This window comes from Schistocerca nitens, chromosome 4, assembly GCF_023898315.1.
Source record: "Schistocerca nitens isolate TAMUIC-IGC-003100 chromosome 4, iqSchNite1.1, whole genome shotgun sequence".
Classification (NCBI taxonomy): domain Eukaryota; kingdom Metazoa; phylum Arthropoda; class Insecta; order Orthoptera; family Acrididae; genus Schistocerca; species Schistocerca nitens.
In genome coordinates this window covers 741,841,703-741,863,669 of record NC_064617.1, presented here as the reverse complement: position 1 = coordinate 741,863,669, position 21,967 = coordinate 741,841,703, and the positions used below count along the sequence as shown (strand labels likewise).

Here is a 21,967-nt window from a genome sequence, read left to right as displayed (position 1 = left end):
TCTCGCAGTGTCCGGAGCAAGTATGGTGGGTCTGACACACCGGTGTCAATGTGTTCTTTTTTCCATTTCCAGGAGTGTATTTATTATGTGGCCCACCACGAATTTCGCTCCTGTGTCAACATTTACATCTCAGAGTAGCGCTTGCTACTGGATGTATTCTATTCTTTGTCTTCCCTTACAGTTTTTATCCTCTACAGATTCTTGAAGGAACATCACGCTGTCCCTTCTTCTACCCAGTGTTCTCCATATAGTCCTTTCCTCACCGATACTGCAGAGAACCTCCTCATTCTTTACCTTGTCAGACACCTAATTTTCAACATTCTTCTGTAGCACCACATCTCAGATGCTCCGATTATCTCACAATCCACGTTTCACTGCCATATAATGCTGTGCTGCAGGCTTACGCTATCAGATAATTCTTCATCAAATTGAGGTCTATATTTAATGCTTTTCTTGGCAAGGAATGCCCTTTTTAGCAGTATTAGTTTGCTTTTTATGACCTCCCTGTTCCGTCTCCCATGGGTTAAGTTGTTACCTAGTTTGCAGAATACCTTAACTTCATCTACTTCATGATCACCGTTTTGCTATGTTAAGATTCTCGCTCTTCTCATTTCTGCTACTTGTCATTACTTTCGTCTTTCTTCGATTTACTCTCGATCCTTATTCTGAACTCATTGGATTATTCATTCCATTAAATGGATCCTGTATGTCTCCTCCACGTTCACTCTGTATAGCAGTCGCACCAGCGGACCTTTTCATGGATATCCTTTCACCTTGCACTTAAATCTCACTCTTGAACCTTTCGTTCATATCCATCATTCGTTCCTCGATGTATAGACTGAACAGGAGGTGCGAAAGACTACATCACTGTCTTAGAATCTTTATAATTCGAGCACTTCTTTCTTCGTCTTCCGTATCCATATGTAATCACAACTAGCAGCGGTAATTCTGTACATTTCTACCAAATACAGACCTGTTCTTCTTTCTTCTTCGGGGTTACTCCCGCTTTTTCCAAAGTTCATGCTATCGACACGGACCCATCCCGTATTATACATTAAATTGCCTGGACAGTGAGAAAAATTCACCACTTGGCACAAGGACAGCATTTACACCAATATTTTTTTTTATGTGTCTAAAGGGGAGACTGCCCAGTTTTCACTACAGGTAGATCTCTTTCCTGGCTGAGGAAAGTATTATTTTGTCCGAAAGCTAGAACAGTTTCGTGGATTTTTATAGTGTCTAACGGCGGTATCAAGAATTTCACCCTCTGAGTGAGTAGTGGCCAACAGTCCTGTCTCAAAATTTTTTCTTATTGTGTTGATTCATGTCAGGTAGTAACGTAGATAAAAGTTTGGTGTAATATTTTCAATGCTTGCGTTTATGTGATTTTTCCAGTAGTTAATTTGTATGGGTTACATTCTAATGATAAACCAGTGTACCATACGTGATTCATCGTTTGCTTAGGATGATTTATCACCTAAGGAAGTGCATTCAGAATTGGTGAAGATTTATGAGGTATCTTGACTTTCCATAGTTAATAAGTAGCCAGCAGAATTCAAACTTGTTCGTACTATTCTTGAAAAAGATAACATCCGTACAGAACGATCGATGATTAACGGCGTATGAAACACATGGTAATGTACGCATTTCACAGGGAAGGATGCGAAACATTTATGAGGAAGTAATTACGAGAAAATATTGCCTTTGTTGAACGATAGCCATGAGAAACTGAGAAAAAAAATTCTCAATAAGTCTAGAGCGTGTTAAGAACAATCCCACGTTTTCCTTTAATTTTTTGGCCTGCTTGGGGCACAAAGCCTTGCATCAGAAACTAAATGAAATTAGAATTATATTAATACCTTCAGCTCCCGACGGGCGTTGATATATATCAATGAGGACAGGTGAAAATATGTGCCCCGACGGGGACCCGAACCCGGGAACTCCTGCTAACAAGGCAGACGCAGGTCATCAGTGGTGTCTGTTCTTTCAGACTTGTCCGAAAGAACAGACACCATATCCATATAAGTATACAGTTCTGGCAATACCGGCCATGACCTTCTTCTTCTGTGTGGATGCACACATGTTCCCCGGACTCTTACGGGACTTGGTAAGAATGTCTTCCACGAATAATGAGTGTTTTGGTGTGGGACACTACGATTGTAGTGTGTGGACATACAAAGTGAGAATGTGGGTCTCGCGGGTGGTGTGCGCGAGATAGTCATTGCAGTCGCACTATCCTCTGTGCCTTCGGTCGCTCAGATGGATAGAGTGTCTGCGATATAAGCAGGAGATCCCGGGTTCGAGTCCCGGTCGGGACACACATTTTCACGTGTCCCCGTTGGTATAGATCCATGCCCGTCAGCAGCTGAAGGTATTAATATAATTCTAATTTCGTTCTACACCGCTGCAGGTCATCATTGGTGTCTGTTCTTTCAGACGTGTCCGAAAGAACAGACACCATATCCATATAAGTATATAGTTCTGGCAACACCGGCCATGACCTTCTTCTTCTGTGTGGATGCACACATGTTCCCCGGACTCTTACGGGACTTGGTAAGAATGTCTTCCACGAATAATGAGTGTTTTGGTGTGGGACACTACGATTGTAGTGTGTGGACATACAAAGTGAGAATGTGGGTCTCGCGGGTGGTGTGCGCGAGATAGTCATTGCAGTCGCACTATCCTCTGTGCCTTCGGTCGCTCAGATGGATAGAGTGTCTGCGATATAAGCAGGAGATCCCGGGTTCGAGTCCCGGTCGGGACACACATTTTCACGTGTCCCCGTTGGTATAGATCCATGCCCGTCAGCAGCTGAAGGTATTAATATAATTCTAATTTCGTTCTACACCGCTGCAGGTCATCATTGGTGTCTGTTCTTTCAGACGTGTCCGAAAGAACATACACTGTATTCTTATAACAAACTAAATCACAATGAAAGCAGCGGAGAGCGGAAGATATGATGGCCGACGGGCCATTAAACTAAACAGGGTGAAACTAATTTCTTCGTCTGGAGAGATTATCAACAGTACTTTACAAGATGAACTCAACTATTTTTGTTGATTATTAGCAAAAGGGAACATGAAATTAGTCTTCTGGGCTAACCTGACGATAAAATAAGCGAGAAGACGCTAGAATTGCAAACGTAAAAATAATTACAGTATACGTTCTCATAAAATGCTTCGGCAATGGAAATACTCTGGGACAGGAAGTATGACATATCTAAGAAAATTTGTCTTTCGAAGACGATTAGATTTGTATGAGAAGTTTATGACTGCCTTAGATGGCTATCTAACATGCTTTACAGTATAACACTCCAGAGATCGAATGTTCCCAACGGAAAAAGTTGAACGAGGGACATATATCTAGAAAAGGAGTATGTTGGAAAAAAAGTAAATGTTTTACCTAAGAAATCTCATTCATTTCCGCTACGTCGAGATTTTTTATCATGTCCTCGTATTTCTGTGTGTGAATGTCGACCTTGTAACGAAGACCTAAAGAACGCTCAACACAGTATCACTAACTATCGCGTAAGTTCCAAGTCACTTCTTATACCCAACACTACAGAAAACTCACGCTATCCCGCTCAGCTCTATGCGTCCACGGGTATTCACAAGGAACGTTGGTTAGTCTGCCAGTCAAGTTGCAGCAGAGCCGTTACGAGTAGGAGGTGAGGCACGCTTCGTTAGCCCTGCAGTCTTGGTCACACTCGTCTACACTTTTTGTAGCCATATTAAAATTTGCTTCTCCTGCTAGAACACAGCCGAGTTTACACAATGTCACCTCACTAACATGCTAGTGTAGATGCAAATGTCACTGAATCCTAACGCATATCCACGTCATAAAAAGAAACATATAATTTCTTCACTTAGGTTGCTGCTATACCCACAGAAATTCTTGTTTCAGCAACTGCCGATAGCCCTTTAGCAATTACACTGTTTCATTCAGAAATCTACAGATACTTGAAACACAATGTGGATAATGAAGTTCTGCATATTAACCATATGGCAAAATACACTCCTGGAAATTGAAATAAGAACACCGTGAATTCATTGTCCCAGGAAGGGGAAACTTTATTGACACATTCCTGGCGTCAGATACATCACATGATCACACTGACAGAACCACAGGCACATAGACACAGGCAACAGAGCATGCACAATGTCGGCACTAGTACAGTGTATATCCACCTTTCGCAGCAATGCAGGCTGCTATTCTCCCATGGCGACGATCGTAGAGATGCTGGATGTAGTCCTGTGGAACGGCTTGCCATGCCATTTCCACCTGGCGCCTCAGGTGGACCAGCGTTCGTGCTGGACGTGCAGACCGCGTGAGACGACGCTTCATCCAGTCCCAAACATGCTCAATGGGGGACAGATCCGGAGATCTTGCTGGCCAGGGTAGTTGACTTACACCTTCTAGAGCACATTGGGTGGCACGGGATACATGCGGACGTGCATTGTCCTGTTGGAACAGCAAGTTCCCTTGCCGGTCTAGGAATGGTAGAACGATGGGTTCGATGACGGTTTGGATGTACCGTGCACTATTCAGTGTCCCCTCGACGATCACCAGTGGTGTACGGCCAGTGTAGGAGATCGCTCCCCACTCCATGATGCCGGGTGTTGGCCCTGTGTGCCTCGGTCGTATGCAGTCCTGATTGTGGCGCTCACCTGCACGGCGCCAAACACGCATACGACCATCATTGGCACCAAGGCAGAAGCGACTCTCATCGCTGAAGACGACACGTCTCCATTCGTCCCTCCATTCAAGCCTGTCGCGACACCACTGGAGGCGGGCTGCACGATGTTGGGGCGTGAGCGGAAGACGGCCTAACGGTGTGCGGGACTGTAGCCCAGCTTCATGGAGACGGTTGCGAATGGTCCTCGCCGATACCCCAGGAGCAACAGTGTCCCTAATTTGCTGGGAAGTGGCGGTGCGGTCCCCTACGGCACTGCGTAGGATCCTACGGTCTTGGCGTGCATCCGTGCGTCGCTGCGGTCCGGTCCCGGGTCGACGGGCACGTGCACCTTCCGCCGACCACTGGCGACAACATCGATGTACTGTGGAGACCTCACGCCCCACGTGTTGAGCAATTCGGCGGTACGTCCACCCGGCCTCCCGCATGCCCACTATACGCCCTCGCTCAAAGTCCGTCAACTGCACATACGGTTCACGTCCACGCTGTCGCGGCATGCTACCAGTGTTAAAGACTGCGATGGAGCTCCGTATGCCACGGCAAACTGGCTGACACTGACGGCGGCGGTGCACAAATGCTGCGCAGCTAGCGCCATTCGACGGCCAACACCGCGGTTCCTGGTGTGTCCGCTGTGCCGTGCGTGTGATCATTGCTTGTACAGCCCTCTCACAGTGTCCGGAGCAAGTATGGTGGGTCTGACACACCGGTGTCAGTGTGTTCTTTTTTCCATTTCCAGGAGTGTACTTGCTCTTTGCGTGGTATTATTTGCCAAAATCACGTTCCGATATCTCAAACTGTGTACGGGACATTACGAATGTTACGAATATTTTATTGTGGCTTTGTAGCTGGGGTATGCGATCGCATCTCAGTACATTGCATAGCTTCCATTTCCTCGAGATTGGAGACCTCCTCCCAAGTCTAAAGTAAAATTCAGTATGTTAGCTAATTTTCATACACAGTAACTTATGATGTAATATGCTACAAATGCGCCGGCCGGTTTGGCCGAGCGGTTCTAGGCGCTTCAGTCTGGAACCGTGCGACCGCTACGGTTCGTATTCTGCCTCGGCATGGATGCGTGTGATGTCCTTAGGTTAGTTAGGTTTAAATAGTTCGAAGTTGTAGGGAACTGATGACCTCAGATGTTAAGTCCCATAGTGCTGAGAGCCATTTGAACCATTTTTGCTGCAAATGCAAAATCATAGCGATGCCTATCTTTCATTGCAACCTTTTAGAATTTCGTGCAGTGTCATGCTTCAATCAAAATGTCACAAGGAATATGACCATTGAGAAAATAATGGGCGCTTCACCACAATCTTGATATACACTATAAGTAACGAAAAAATAATTTTTTACCTAGTACCTGCCTTAAAACTATCTGAGGAAGACTGCAGGGTGTTCGCCTCGAATCTGTCAAGGCAGTGCTTCACCAACATGCGGCGCAGAAAGTGTCTCGTACATTTCAGATCTCTGGTTGGCATTAGCCCAAGCTGCCTCACCTGGCACCCACTGTGCAAGTAACCTGCTTTCTTTCTGTCTTGGGACAACAGCTCTTGTTACATATTTATAAATAGGAATGACGCCTTCTGCTGCATTTATAAATAAAAGAAGAGATATAAATCAGCTGAAGATTTCATCCTTACTACGTAAATATGGACTAAACTTGTGTGTCAGGAGCCATTCCTTGAACTCATAATGAAAAGCCCCACTATTTCTGTTTCTTTTTTTATGCCCAACAGTGTCAATAAGATTTTTCCAATCTTTCTCCACGATTTTTCTGTTGTTGTTTTTGTAGTTGTGGTCTTCAGACCTGAGACTGGTTTGGTGCAGCTCTCCATGCTAATCTATCCTGTGCAAGCTCCTTCATCTTCCAGTACCTACTGCAGCCTACATCCTTCTGAATCTGCTTAGTGTATTCATCTCTTGGTCTCCCTCTACGATTTTTACCCTCCACGCTGCCCCCCAATACTAAATTCGCGATCCCTCGATGTCTCACAACATGTCCTACCAACCGATTCCTTCTTCTAGTCAAGTTGTGCCACGAGCTCCTCTTCTCCCGAATTCTATTCAATACCTCCTCATTAGTTATGTGATCTACCCATCTAATCTTCGGCATTCTTCTGTAGCACCACATTTCGAAAGCTTCTATTCTCTTCTTGTCCAAACCATTTATCGTCCATGTTTCACTTCCATACATGGCTACACTCCACACATATACTTTCAGAAACGACTTCCTGACACTTAAATCAATACTCGATATTAACAAATTTCTCTTCTTCAGAAACGCTTTCCTTGCAATTGCCAGTCTCCATTTTATATCGTCTCTACTTCGACAATCATGTTTGATGTTCATCTTATACCCTCCTCTCAAGGCACTGTCCATTCCGTTCAACTGCTCTTCCAAGTCCTTTGCTGTCTCTGAAAGAATTACACTGTCATAGGCGAACCTCAAAGTTTTTATTTCTTCTCCATTGATTTTAATACCTACTGCGAACTTTTCTTTCGTTTCCTTTACTGCTTGCTCAATCAACAGATTGAATAGCATGTGGGAGAGGATACAACCCTGTCTCACTCCCTTCCCAACCACTGCTTCCCTTTCATGTACCTCGACTCTTCTAACTGCCATCTGGTTCCTGTACAATTTGTAAATAGCCTTTCGCTGCCTGTATTTTACCCCTGCCATCTTTAGAACTTGAAAGAGAGTATTCCAGTCAACATTGTCGAAAGCTTCCTCTAAGTCTAAAAATGCTAGAAACGTATGTTTGCCTTTCCTTAATCTACTTTCTGAGATAAGTCGTAGGGTCAGTATTGCTTCACGTGTTCCAACATTTCTACGGAATCCAAACTGATCTTTCCCGAGGTCGGCTTCTACCAGTTTTTCCATTCGTCTGTAAAGAATTCGCGTTAGTATTTTGCAGCTGTTACTAATTAAACTGATAGTTCGGTACATTTCAAATCTGTCAACACCTGCTTTCTTTGGGATTGGAATTATTATATTCTTCTTGAAGTCAGCCTGTCTCATACGTCTTGCTTACCAGATGGTAGGGTTTTGTCATGACTGGCTCTCCCAAGGCTGTCAGTAGTTCTAATGGAATTTTGTCTACTCCCGGGGCCTTGTTTCGACTTCGGTCTTTCACGCAGTATCATATCTCCATTTCATCTTCGTCTGCCTCCTCTTCCATTTCCATAATACTGTCCTCAAGTACATCGCCCCTGTATAGGCCCTCTATATACTCCTTCCACCTTTCTGCTTTCCCTTCTTTGCTTAGAACTGGGTTTCCATCTGAGCTCTTGATATTCATGCAAGTGGTTCTCTTTTCTCCAAAGGTCTCTTTAATTTTCCTGTAGGCAGTATCTATCTTACCCCTCGTGAGATAAGCCTCTACATCCTTACGTTTGTCCAATAGCCATCCCTGCTTAGCCATTTTGCACTTCCTGTCGTTTTTGAGACGTTTGTATTCCTTTTTGCCTGCTTCACTTGCTACATTTTTGTATTTTCTCCTTTCATCAAATAAATTCAGTATCTCTTCTGTTACCCAAGAATTTCTACTAGCCCTTGTCTTTTTACCTACTTGATCCTCTGCTGCCTTCACTATTTCATTCCTCAGAGCTACCCATACTTCTTCTACTGTATTTCTTTCCGCCCTTCCTGTCAATTGTTCCCTTATGCTCTCCCTGAAACTCTGTACAACATCTGGTTTAGTCAGTTTACCCAGGTCCCATCTCCTTAAATTCCCACCTTTTTTCAGTTTCTTCAGTTTTAATCTACAGTTCATAACCAATAGATTGTGGTCAGAGTCCACATCTGACCCTGGAAATGTCTTACAATTTAAAATCTGGTTCCTAAATCTCTGTCTTACCATTATATAATCTGTCTGAAAGCTTTTAGTATCTCCAGGGTTCTTCCACGTATACAACCGTCTTTCATGATTCTTGAACCAAGTGTTAGCTGTGATTAAGTTATGCTCTGTGCAAAATTCTACAAGGCGGCTTCCTCTTTCATTTCTTCCCCCCAATCCATATTCACCTACTACGTTTCCTTCTCTTCCTTTTCCTACTGTCGAATTCCGGTCACCCATGACTATTAAATTGTATTTATAACCCTGTATTCACCTGACCAAAAGTCTTGTTCCTCCTGCCACCGAACTTCACTAATTCCCACTATATTTATCTTTAACCTATCCATTTACCTTTTTAAATTTTCTTACCTACCTGCCCGATTAAGGGATCTGACATTCCACGCTCCGATCCGTAGAACGCCAGTTCTCTTTCTCGTGATAACGATGTCCTCTTGAGTAGTCCCCGCCCGGAGATCCGAATGGGGGAGTATTTTACCTCCGGAATATTTTACCCAAGAGGACGCCATCATCATTTAATCATACAGTAAAGCTGCATGCCCTCGGTAAAAATTACGGCTGTAGTTTCCCCTTGCTTTCAGCCGTTCGCAGTACCAAAACAGCAAGGCCGTTTTGGTTAGTGTTACAGGGCCAGATCAGTCAATCATCGAGACTGTTGCCCCTGCAACTACTGAAAAGGCTGCTGCCCCTCTTGAGAAACCATACGTTTGTCTGGCCTCTCAACAGATATCCCTCCGTTGTGGTTGCACCTACGATACGGCTATCTGTATCGTTGAGGCACGCAAGCCTCTCCACCAACGGCAAGGTCCATGGTTCAATGGACGTGGAAGGGGTGGGGGGTGGGGGGTAAAGAATCATTACCACGTAAATATGGACCAAATTTGTGTGTCATGCGTCATTTCTAGAACTCATAATGAACAGCTCCATTCTTACTGTATCGTTTTTTCTGCCCAAGAGTGTCAATAAGATTTTTCCAATCTTTCTTCAGTATTTTTCTAAAACACATAATTTATTCACACGCTGGTAGATTGCCCAACTCGAACAATGTTAGACTTCCTGATGAATGACTGAGATATTTGTTGAAATTAGCACACAACTGTTAAAAATGATCCAGTCATTCCGAAACGAATTTGTAGCATTTTTTGAGGTTGTGTACAACTTCGTACACGACAGTAGGACGAGGTGGGCTACAGAGTGGCCTTTCAACTGTCGTCATAGGAATGCTGGACAGGAGCGGAAATGATTAGAGAACAAGATAACACAGAAGAGTTACACTACTGGCATTAAAACTGCTGCACCGAGAAGAAATGTAGATGATAAACGAGTATTAATTGGACAAATATATTATACTAGAACTGACATGTGATTACATTTTCACTCAATTTGAGTGCATAGATCCTGAGAAATCAGTACCCAGAACAACCACCTCTGGCCGTAATAACGGCATTGATACGCCTGGGCATTGAGTCAAACAGAGCTTGGATGGTGTGTACAGGTACAGCTGCCCATGCAGCTTCAACACGATACCACTGTTCATCAAGAGTAGTGATTGGCGTATTGTGAGGAGCCACTTGCTCGGCTACCATTGACCAGACGTTTTCAGTTGGTGAGAGATCTGGAGAATGTGCTGGCCAGGACAGCAGTAGAAAATTTTCTGTATCCAGAAAGGCCGGTACAAGACCTGCAACATGCGGTCGTGCATTATCCTGCTGAAATGTAGGGTTTCGCAGCGATCGAATGAAGGGTAGAGCCACGGGTCGTAACACATCTGAAATGTAACGTCCACTGTTTAAAGTACCGTCAATGCGAACAAGAGGTGACCAAAACGTGTAACCAATGGCACACCATAGCATCACGGCGGGTGATAGGCCAGTATGGCGATGACGAATACACGGTTCCAATGTACGGTCACCGCGATGTCGCCAAACACGGATGCGACCATCACGATGCTGTAAACAGACCTGGATTCATCCAAAAAAATGACGTTTTGCCATTGGTGCACCCAAGTTCGTCGTCGAGCACACCATCGCAGGCCCTCCTGTCTGTGGTGCAGCGTCAAGGGTAACCGCAGCCATGGTCTCCGAGCTGACAGTTCATGCTGCTTGAAACGTCGTCGAACTGTTGGTGCAGATGGTTGTTATCTTGCAAACGTCCCCAACTGTTGACTCAGGGATCGAGACGTAGCTGTACGATCCGTTACAGCCATGCGTATAAGATGCCTGTCATCTCGACTGCTAGTGATACGAGGCCGTTGGGATCTAGCACGGCGTTCCGTGTTACCCTCCTGAACCCCCCGATTCCATATTCTGCTAACAATCATGGGATCTCGACCAACGCGAGCAGCAATGTCGCGATACGATAAACCGCAATCGCGATAGGCTACAATTCGACCTTTATCAAAGTCGGAAACGTGATGGCATGCATTTCTCCTCCTTACACGAGGCATCACAACAACGTTTCACCAGGCAACGCCGGTCAACTGTTGTTTGTGTATGAGTAATCGGTTGGAAACTTTCCTCATGTCAGCACGTTGTAGGTGTCGCAACAGGCGCCAACCTTGTGTTAATGCTCTGAAAAGCTAATCATTTGCATATCACAGCATCTTCTTCCTGTCGGTTAAATTTCGCGTCTGTAGCACGTCATCTTCGTGGTGTAGCTATTTTAATGGCCAGTAGTGTATTTAACTTGCATTTCTCCAAATCTGTGTGGCTCAATGGGTGGATCCTACTCAACCACTATCAACGTCTAATGGAAACCTGTCCTTCCATTAACAACTGGAGAAAGCCAGTGAAATGGTATCACACTTGATGCCATAGTTGATATAGTATTTAAGGAAAACACGAGGAACATTTACTATTCTATGAGGTGTTAAGCGATGGCATGCTATGGACCACAGAACGTTTGAATTAATCACCAGTGAAAAAATTCTTAAATCTGTTGGCTGTGAATTATTATGATCTGATAAACAGCAAAGTTCATTATATTGACTGGATCTTCTCATAAATGAATGTGTCGTCATTCCTCGTTTACTCTTGCTAGGTATCCACATATTAACTTAATAGTGTCAGTTTGATGCAATTGGTTCGTTGGTACCGTCAGCACGCATCAAAATATTTTTTGACCAAAGCCGAAGCTGTAAAAGGATATTGCTCAGGGTGCTACATGAATCCCATTGCGACTGTGTTAACATCGATTAGGAGTGCACATTTGGTGACTTTCATAAATCAACAGTCAAAACAGAGACAGTCATAGAGTAATAAGAAACACCAGAAGTTTCATGTTTCGCCTTCTTGCCTAATTTCGTGTTGAATGATAAATATATATTTGCTTTTACGCAGTTGAACAAGCAAGCAAATAAATTCTGTTTTGCAGGCTACAGGCCAGCCAATCAACTCAGTGGTGCAGGCGCTTGCGACGCTGGTGCTCTCTGTTGGACTGTGCCTGTACTACGAGTGGAGACTAGGACTGTTGACGATCGCCTTCATGCCCGTCCAGATGGCGTCCGAATACTACGACGCCCACGTGGAGAAGGCGGGGGATGAGCGCATGCGGAAATCGCTCGAGAAGGCCACCAAGGTGCTTACCTCACGCCACCTCTTGTTTTACTGTTATAGTAAAATAGCACTTTTAGTTTTCAGCACCACAGTATACCTTTGCAGGAAAAAAAGTGCTCATCGTAAGGGACATGTCTACAAATCTCTCGCGACTGTATGCCGAAGAGTGTATTGTATGTAGCTCTGTAAAGCTAAAGACGAAACTGCACTGAGCTGAACTGAGCTGCAGCAGAGCGGCACGGGACACCAATACCAAATATTGTTTACGTGAGATTTGATGAGACAGAACGCATTCCGCTGCAGTGCAACTGAGTGGTGGAACATTGCGAGGTAAAGCTGACCAACTGGCCAGCTATAACGCGCCGTCCGGTGTCGCGTGGTTCCGCTGTCGGTAGTGCGGTATAGCAAGTGTCGCGATACAACACGTCACTCAAGTCGCAGCTCTTTTAATGTGCTAAACGAAAGTTTGTTTACCAAAGTGGTCGTAGACAAGGAAAAGTTAACTGTATGTGTAAGCGGATATCCACAGCTATATGACCTTCAAAATTATTATTATATTAATGGTACCAGAAAGAAAATACCATCTGGGCATAAACTGCCAAGAAAATGGGAGTGAACATGGCGTACGAATACCTACACATTACAAACGGATGATTAGGCCTTTATTCCTTATAACGACATTCATATTATTACATTCTTTTACTATTTACTTTCTCTTCGACGTTTCCCCTATTTACTACGTCGTTTTGCCAGACCACATTACCTTGTGAGAAAGTGAAACAATCTTTGAATATTTCCCGTATCTGAATAACATTATTTACGAAATTTTCTCCTATACGAAGAAGGTCTAGTAATTGTATCTCTTCGGTCTCTTGACTGTCAAACAACACTATGTCTGGGAAAACTGGGCAAGACCCAAGAGGCAGTCTCTACGTGCTCTGGACTGAGATCTTGCGATAGTTAAGCCTTAAGTTCTAGCACTATATTCCAAAAGCGCCTTCTCAAACTCTTTGACCTCGTTACGTCTGTAGGCGCACGGCTTTTTCGATTGCTCATCTAATTTTGTACTTGGAGTACTTGGATAAGATCTCGTCAAGTAGGTTTTTAATGGAATAGCTCCGTCTCCAACAAACACGGGAAGCAGTCGAACGGTCGTCCCTGTAATTCTTTTGGGTCTGGTATATTCCAGGTATCTACTTATACTTTTGTTGCTAAATATGACCATGAAAAAATCCCCCATTGCTATACTTTCCAAGGTCAACCACGTGACCATAAATAAATTTATAATCCTCTTCGTCAAATAACAAAGAAATTACTGTAAGCGTAGGCTTCCGCGGCCGTTGTCTTCTTCAATAAAATTTTTCAGGGTATCAGACCGCATCGTCATAATTTAAAATGCGCCAACGTTTCGGCCAGCGTTGCAGCTAGCCTTCATCAGGGCCTTACGTTAACTGCTAAATGAACACACTTGGTTCCTTAAATAGCTGCACGAGAAAACCGTGTCGTTACTTGATTGGCTGTAAAAGGAGGAGGAGGAGGGGTGAAAGGTATGCTTTATTGGTGTTTCCTTTATTATCTGTCATTGGCTGATATAGCTGTTTTCTATTGGTCTTTATATTAATCCACCCCATTGGAGGAGACGGATGAATAGCGAACAGGTGATGGCTGTGACGTCACATTGTTTCCATGCTGTCCAGAAGCCGGCTGCGGCGTGCCATTGCTTTGTGTGCTCGCGACCACTACTGCGGCTCTCCGCGTGTCTGCATGGGCCGCCACGGCTCTGCCGCCGCTCCGTAGCCCTGCTATTGCAGGCAGCCAAGACCTCGGAAGCTTGTACCCGTCCTCTCTATTCATGTTGGCGGGTCTTTTGGCTATTTCTATCGCCTCTCTAATCTTTCTTTTGAAAGTGAGAGGCTGTTTCGCCAGGACGCGGGCTTCTTGAAAAAATATTGGTTTCCCGCACTCGTCTCGGTGTTCCGCCACTGCTGACTTAGTGTGTTGTTTCAGGCGGATGTATCTTTCATGTTCCGACAGCCTTGTGCTAATCGGACGTTTTCTCGTGCAGCTATTTAAGGAACCAAGTGTGTTCATTTAGCAGCTTCCCTAAGCCTAACAAACCCCCCTCTGCTACCTCTTCCTATCGTCCCATCTGCCTCACCTCCGTGTTCAGTAAGGTCTTTGAGGCCATCCTCTCTCGCCATATCCACCGCCACCTTAACCAGCACCGCCTCCTTCCTCTTACCCAATGTGGCTTCCGGCCTTCCTTCTCTGCTGACGACCAGCTCCTTAACCTTACCCATCTTCTTTCCCTCCAACTTAACTCCCGTCACTCTGCTATCTTTGCTTCCCTTGACCTCCAGAACGCCTATGACCGTGTCTGGCATCCCGGGCTCCTTTTCAAACTCCAGACCTATGCTCTCCCCATCAACTTCGTCCGTCTCGTTGCTTCCTTCCTCTCCCATCGTCCATCCTATGTGACTATCCACAATTCCAACTCCCGTACTTTCTACCCCTCTGCCGGCGTGCCCCAAGGTTCTGTCCTTTCCCCTCTCCTCTATCTCCTGTACACTGCTGATATGCCCAAACCTCCCCCTCCTGTTCATCTTCTCCAGTTCGCTGATGACACTGCCTTCCTAGCCCTTTATCCTACCCTTCAACGGTCCCAACGTACTCTCCAAACCCACCTTGACCAATTCACCGCTTGGTGCAACCAGTGGTTCCTCCGTGTTAATCCCTCCAAGACCCAGGCGATCATCATAGGCCGCACCACCCGCTCCTTCCGCCTCCATGATTTCTACCTCACCATTTATGGCCGTCCTATCCACCTCACTCCTACCCTCAAATACCTTGGCCTCACCCTCGACCGCCACCTCACCTGGACTCCCCATCTCCTTACCATCCAAAACAAAGCTCACAACCGCCTCCGCCTCCTGAAACTCCTGTCCGGCCGGACATGGGGTCTGCATCCTTCCACCATCCTCCACACCTACAAATCCATGATCCGCCCCATCCTTTGTTATGCCAGCATCGCTTGGATTTCCGCCCCTCCCCAGTTCTATAACGCCCTCCAAATCCTCGAACGCCATGCACTCTGCCTCGCCTTCCGCATCCGCCTTCCGTCCCCCACGCGCATCCTCTATGACCTCATCCCCTTCCCCCACCTTCTCCTTTTCCTTGAACACATCCGCACACTATATATTGTCCGTCGCCTTGATCCCCCTCACCCCCTGGTGTCTCCCTTCCTCTCCACTCCCGACCAGTTGCCGCGCCTTTACCGTTGTGTCCCTCCCTCTCTCCATCTCCACACCCTCCATCTCCTTTCCCAACACAACTTCCACCGTCTACCACTCCCGGATGATGAGCTTCGCCCTGACATCTACCCTTCCTACCAACTCTAACCCCCTCTTCCTGCCTCCTCCTCAGGGCTCCCTCTCCTCCCCCTCCCTCCTTCTGAGCGGATTTCCCCTCCTACTCCCCCTCCATCTCTTGTGCCTTCTTTCAGTGTCTCTGCGCTCCCTCCTGCCCTGTCTTCCCTTTTCCTCTCCCACCCCATGTGTCTCCTGCCTCTTCGTGAACCCACGGTTGCCCCTCCTCTCTTCATCCCGCCGCTTCCCCAGCTGCCCCATGCTCTCCCCTCCTTTTCCATCCTCTCTGACCTTTCCCTCGGCAGGTCCCACCTGGTAGTTTTATTCTTCGTCGTGTGTGCTCCAAGTGGGTTTTAAGTGTGTTGTTTCGGAGTGTTTTTAATCCTGTGGCCGACTTTTAACCTGTGCCTGCGCATCCAGTGACTTCTCTGTGTTTTAAGAATCGCCAGCTGTGTTTTTTAACTTTCTAGTGACTTTTTTAACTGTCCCCAATGAACGTCTACACATCAGTGTATTTTTACCTCCATTTTCTCCCCTTACTCTGTTTTATGTTCCCCTTTTTTACCTCCTGATGTATGTATTATTTTATTCTTGTTTTAGTTGTCATGTCACTCGGCTGAAGAGCGGCGGATTGTGCTGCTGACAGCCCTCCCCTGCCCATATGGGGCAGGGGAATGAAATCACAATAAAGAAAAAAAAATTCATTTAGCAGTTAACGTAAGGCCCTGATGAAGGCTAGCTGCAACGCTGGCCGAAACGTTGGCGAATTTTAAATTATGACGATGCGGTCTGATACCCTGAAGAATTTTATTGAAAAAGAAATTACTGTCACATCCATGTCGCTTCCGTCCATTTTTCTCGGAGGTTGCCGAACTATTTACAAGCAAAATTTTCTGCGTATTTTCGCGCTGCTACAGTTCAAATGCGGTGTACTAAATAGAGCCGCATCGCGACACACCGCTTTGCCGCTCTCCAGTTACGTTCAGTGCAGTCTTCCCTTAATACCGAACAGCGACACAGTAGTTTCTACACTAGACTCACATTCAGGAGGACGAGGTCCAAATTCCCGTGCTGCGATCCAGAGTTAGTTTCTCCACGATTTCCATTAGACCTCTGAAAGGGCACGGCCATTTTCCCTCTCCACTCTTCCTTCATCTGATCTTCTGCTCCGTCTGTAATGACCTCGTTGTCGATTGGGCATTAAAAATCATTATTCTTTTTTTTTAAGTTACTGTGTTGCGCCGGCTGCTGTGCCCGATCGGTTCTAGGCGCTTCAGTCCGGAACCGCGCTGCTGCTACGGTCGCAGGTTCCAATCCTGTCTCGGGGATTGATGTGTGTGGTGTCCTTAGGTTAGTTAGGTTTAAGTAGTTCTAACAAGGGGAGGCCGCCAATTGTGAAATTCAGATTCGATTCATACTGCGCATAATAAAAGCACATGGCCAGAGGTGTAATGTGGCAAAGCACCAAGATGCACTTCTCAGCCGTTGTCGAGAAAATCGACAGTTAAAAGAAACCGTTGCGGTTAAATACTCTCTACGAGTAATAGTTTTCTACAGTGTCGTGGCGCTGCGGTAAGCGCTCGGGTTTATAATCCGAAGGTCGGCGGATCGAATCTCGCACCATGCAACTTTTTTTTTTTAGTATTTGTTTTTTGTAATTCAAATATACACACACACACACGCACCATATATATATACAGGGTGATTCAAAAATGCATGTAAATATTTTAAGGGTGTATTTGTGAGGTAAATATAAGACAAAAATGTTCTATAAATGTTTTTCCATAAACGTTTAATTCCAGAGTTATCGTTAAATACGAAAGTCATGTCCGTATCAAAACGACGGCAGTGCAAGCAGCAGGATGCCATATTCTGGTACGTAATTCACATACGTATCTCCCAACAGTTGATTCGAAACTGCATGAATAGTGTTTGTTTTTGTTTGCACGTGATGTTTACTCCTACTGTACGGAAGATGGCGCTGATGTTGTTGGTAACGGAAAAGTACGTCCTGTCGTTCATTCATCGTCGGAAGGCTAAAGGTTTCGTGCACATGATGTACTCAAACAGTGAGTATGCTGATATGCACCTTGTGTATGGTGCAGCAGATGGAAATGCACTTGCAGCAAGACGAAGGTACAGTGAGCTGTTTCCAGGAAGACGGTTACCAAGTCATCAGACGTTTGTATCTGTGGACAGACGTATGCGGGAGTATGGCATTCGTCCTGGGCCACATTCAGGTCGACCACTTGAGCATGCAGTGAACGTCGAGGAACATGTTTTGGACCTGGTAGACCAAGATCCATCTATCAGTACGAGACAAATTAGTGCAGCTGTACGACTTCCACAATCTACTGTATGGCGGCTGCTTCGGAGACAACAGTTGCATCCATTTCACCTGCAAAAAGTGCACGAATTGACACCTGAAGACTATCCTCGCCGTCAGCAATTCTGCCAGTGGTTACAAGAGCGTCATTTGAATGATCCAATGTTCATTCGGCGGATATTATTCACAGATGAGGCCATGTTTACTCGTGCGGGTGTAATCAATTCGCATAATATGCACCAGTGGGCTGTCGAGAATCCTGGCGCGAGAATTGTGCGTGGATATCAACATCAATTCTCCATAAACATTTGGTGTGGTATTGTGGGGAATTACTTACTCGGACCTCATGTTCTGCCTCCAAGGCTGAATGGGCACGCGTACTGCGAATTTTTGGAGGGAGAATTGCCCGGATTGTTACAGGATGTCCCTCTTGCAACACGAGCCACCATGTGGTTTATGCACGATGGTGCTCCCGCCCATTACAGCCGCAACGTAAGGGCGTACCTCAATTCTGCGTATCCACATCGATGGATAGGTCGCGGAGGACCAATTGCTTGGCCAGCCAGATCACCTGACCTGAACCCTTTAGACTTTTATTTATGGGGCCGACTAAAGACATTGGTGTATTCTTCTGCAGTACCGAACAGAGAAGTGCTACAACAAAGAATTGAAGGTGGTTGTGAAATTATTCGTGGAGAGTTGAACGGACTGTGTAATGTGCAGAGATCATTGATGCGACGAGCACGGGTCTGTCTGCAAGTTCAGGGACAGCATTTTGAACATGCATTGCATTAAGATTTGTGCAAATACAGTACAGTACAGTACAGTCTGTAAAATGCTTCAATTTTCCTTAGTTATTGTGCATTGCTGTAGTTCAATCAACAGGACCTAAATTAATACAGTGTTCGCGAGGAATTGTTTCAGTTTGTTACGTCACGTTTATTTATCAGTTTGCGTTGTTAGTCCAAATGCACTGTAATTGAACTGTGAACTCTGGGAATTAAATACCTTACGTTGTATTGAATGTATTATCCTGTTTTGTTCATAACTCTGTAATAAGCCAAGTATGGAAAAAATTGTATAGAACATTTTTGTCTTATATTTACCTCACAAATACACCCTTGAAATATTTACATGCATTTTTGAATCACCCTGTATATATATATATATATATATATATATATATATATATATATATATATATATATATATATATATATATATTCCCGGGAATCAGTTGCAACAATTATGCATATAATAAGTTGTTGAAAGTCGTTTGTCGTGGAAAAACTGGCGACTTCGAACATCATTATGTTTTCCGCAAACAAAGTTGTATTTCGCAAATGTTATTAATTGTCTTCATAATGTTAACAACGTATAGTTAACGGAAGACGTAGAAACGGTATTCCGAAACGAATACGTATAGCATAAGTCAAACGTTCGAATTAGAATAGAGACCCCACGAGCACAAATTCGCTGTGGCAGGTATGAAATATAAACTCCGTTACTCGCTCGTTACACTTGAAGGACAGATGTTGAATGGGCCGAAACGAGCCGCCCCATAACAGCATAGTTGCCTGCTAACTTCGAAAGAAGGTAGATGCGATCCCTAGCGCAACTTACAACATCGTCGAAAATCAGTGCGGACGGGAGAGCTTTGGTACACCCTGTTAAAAAAACGGAAAAATGGACGCGGTACAATTGGAGAGCGATCCGCCTTCACCAACATGCATAAGCAATTCATTAATAGTATATATATATATATATATATATATATATATATATATATATATATGAATTACAAAAAATCTAATATTAAAAAAAATTGCATGGTGCGAGATTCGAACCGGCGACCTTCAGATAACGAACCCGAGTGCTTACCGCTGCGCCACGACGCTGTGGAAAACTATTAATCGTAGAGAGTATTTCACCGCAACGGTTTCTTTTAACTGTCGATTTTCTCGACAACGGCTGAGAAGTGCATTTTGGTGCTTTGCGACATTACACCTCTGACCATGAGCTTTTATTATGCGCAGTATGAATCGAATCTGAATTTCACAATTGGCGGCCTCCCCTTGTAAGTCTAGGGGACTGATGACCTCAGATGTTATGTCCCATACTGCTTAGAGCCTTTTTTTTTTTTTTTTCACTGTGTTGCGCGTCACATTATCGGTAAACAGACATGCTCTGGCGCAGCACGTACCTTCCACTATACAATGTCGGTAACGGTGCACAGCACTTACCTAGACATATAAATGTAAATGTAGACATTTTCTGATTTTTATGGGTTCCCAATCTGATATAGGCTTTTGACAGCGTTGACGTGAATAAGTTCTTTGAAGTTATGAAAGTAGTTGGAATAAAACACTTAGTTGACAACGAAGTGACTCATGGCTCTAGCTAATCCCGTTGATACTCTGCCTGTAGACTGAACAGCCCGTAGACGAAACCAAGTAGAAATCTGGAGAGGGAATTAAAAATTCAGGGAGAAGCAATTAAACTTTCGAGGATTACAGATGAAATTGTAATTCCCTCAGGGATGACAGGATTCAGGATTTAAGAGAGCAGTTGAAGAAAATGGGCAGTGCATTGAAGAATGGTTAAATGATTAACACCAACAAATGTCAGGGTAATCGAAAGTTCAAAATGGTTCAAATGGCTCTGAGCACCATGGGACTTAACATCTGAGGTCATCAGTCCCCTAGAACATAGAACTATTTAAACCTAACTACTCTAAGGACATCACACACTTCCATGCCCGAGGCAGGATTCGAACCTGCGATCGTAGCGGTCGCGCGGTTCCAGACTGTAGCGCCTAGAACCACTCGGCCACCCCGGCCGGCTAATCGAAAGGATTCAAATTAAATCAGACACCAAAAGCAGTAGAGGAGTATCGTAATCTGAACGGCAAAGTAACTGGTTTTGGTCGAAGCAGACAGGATATAAAATGCAGACTGGGAACAGAAAGAAAAGTATGTCTGAAAAAGCGAAATTTGGAACAGTGAATTTAAATTTCAGTTCTATAAGGATAAGAGCTGCAGCAACAAATTAAAATTTGTGTCAGACGCGGGGCTGGAACCTGTGTCTCCGGATTATTAGCAAAGTGTGCTAATCTTTTCTTTTTTGTCTATTTCCTAGCCGGCCGAAGTGGCCGTGCGGTTCTGGGCGCTGCAGTCTGGAACAGCGAGACCACTACGGTCGCAGGTTCGAATCCTGCCTCGGGCATGGATGTGTGTGATGTCCTTAGGTTAGTTAGGTTTAACTAGTTCTAAGTTCTAGGGGACTAATGACCTCAGAAGTTGAGTCCCATAGTGCTCAGAGCCATTTCAACCATTTTCTATTTCCTACTCTGAAACCCATCCTGCGACTCGCAATACGCACCTTCGCGGCTTGGCTTCAATGGCCTCTGTTTTCAAGTTGACACGTGTGAATAACTTGTTTTTCATATAAGATGTCCTTCACTGCGCAGAACAGTTACCACCACTTAGTGACGGCTCCAAGTCTGTCTTCTCGAAGAGTTGGATTTCGTTTCATTCAACAGTCATGTCCTGATTGCCCTGTGCGTCGTTAGCCGGATATTCTAATGCTCTTCGTCTCAGAGCACTTGAACCGAAGTTCCTCTATTCTTTTATAAATTACAATCTCTGTCTTCCCCAACAATTTCTTTTCTTCTATGATCATAAACATTATATCTTGATGTTCCACTACATATCCTCTAACCCTGTCCCTTCCTCTCCGATGCTTCGAAGAACCTCGTCTCTTATTAGTATCATTCTACAACTTAACAGTGCTCTGCCGTAGACGTACTTTCTCTGAAATTTCTTTCTCAGGTTAAGGTCTTTTGATTTACTGTAAGGCCATATTCTGTGTTAAACGGGCTGTTTACTGCTTTCAGCAGTTTCTTTAATTCTTTCACGAAGGGTAGTGTGGTGATGATACCAGAACCCAGTCCAAATCCGAAATCAGGGATCATTACTGACCCCAACGTACGTCCACAACAGAACTGCACTCTTGACCAGAGAGTGAAACCTATTGATAAAAGCATAGAATATTTCAGAATGCTGGTATTTACACAAACATCGAATATTCCAGAATATGCAAACATTACAAACAAAATATTTCAAGAAAATTACAGCAATAATAAATACCTAATAACGAATAATTGCATAAATAAC

The 21,967-nt window shown here is 44.7% G+C and overlaps 1 protein-coding gene across 1 annotated transcript in view; it reads left to right on the top strand.

Moving 5' to 3' along the window:
- The window catches only part of LOC126252985 (ATP-dependent translocase ABCB1-like), a 209,928-nt gene that overhangs the window by 149,014 nt on the left and 38,947 nt on the right, over nt 1–21,967 (top strand). The window contains exon 17 of the mRNA XM_049954013.1: nt 11,920–12,123. Within this exon, the coding sequence (XP_049809970.1) occupies nt 11,920–12,123 (204 nt within the window). The remainder of the gene's footprint in view (nt 1–11,919; nt 12,124–21,967) is intronic.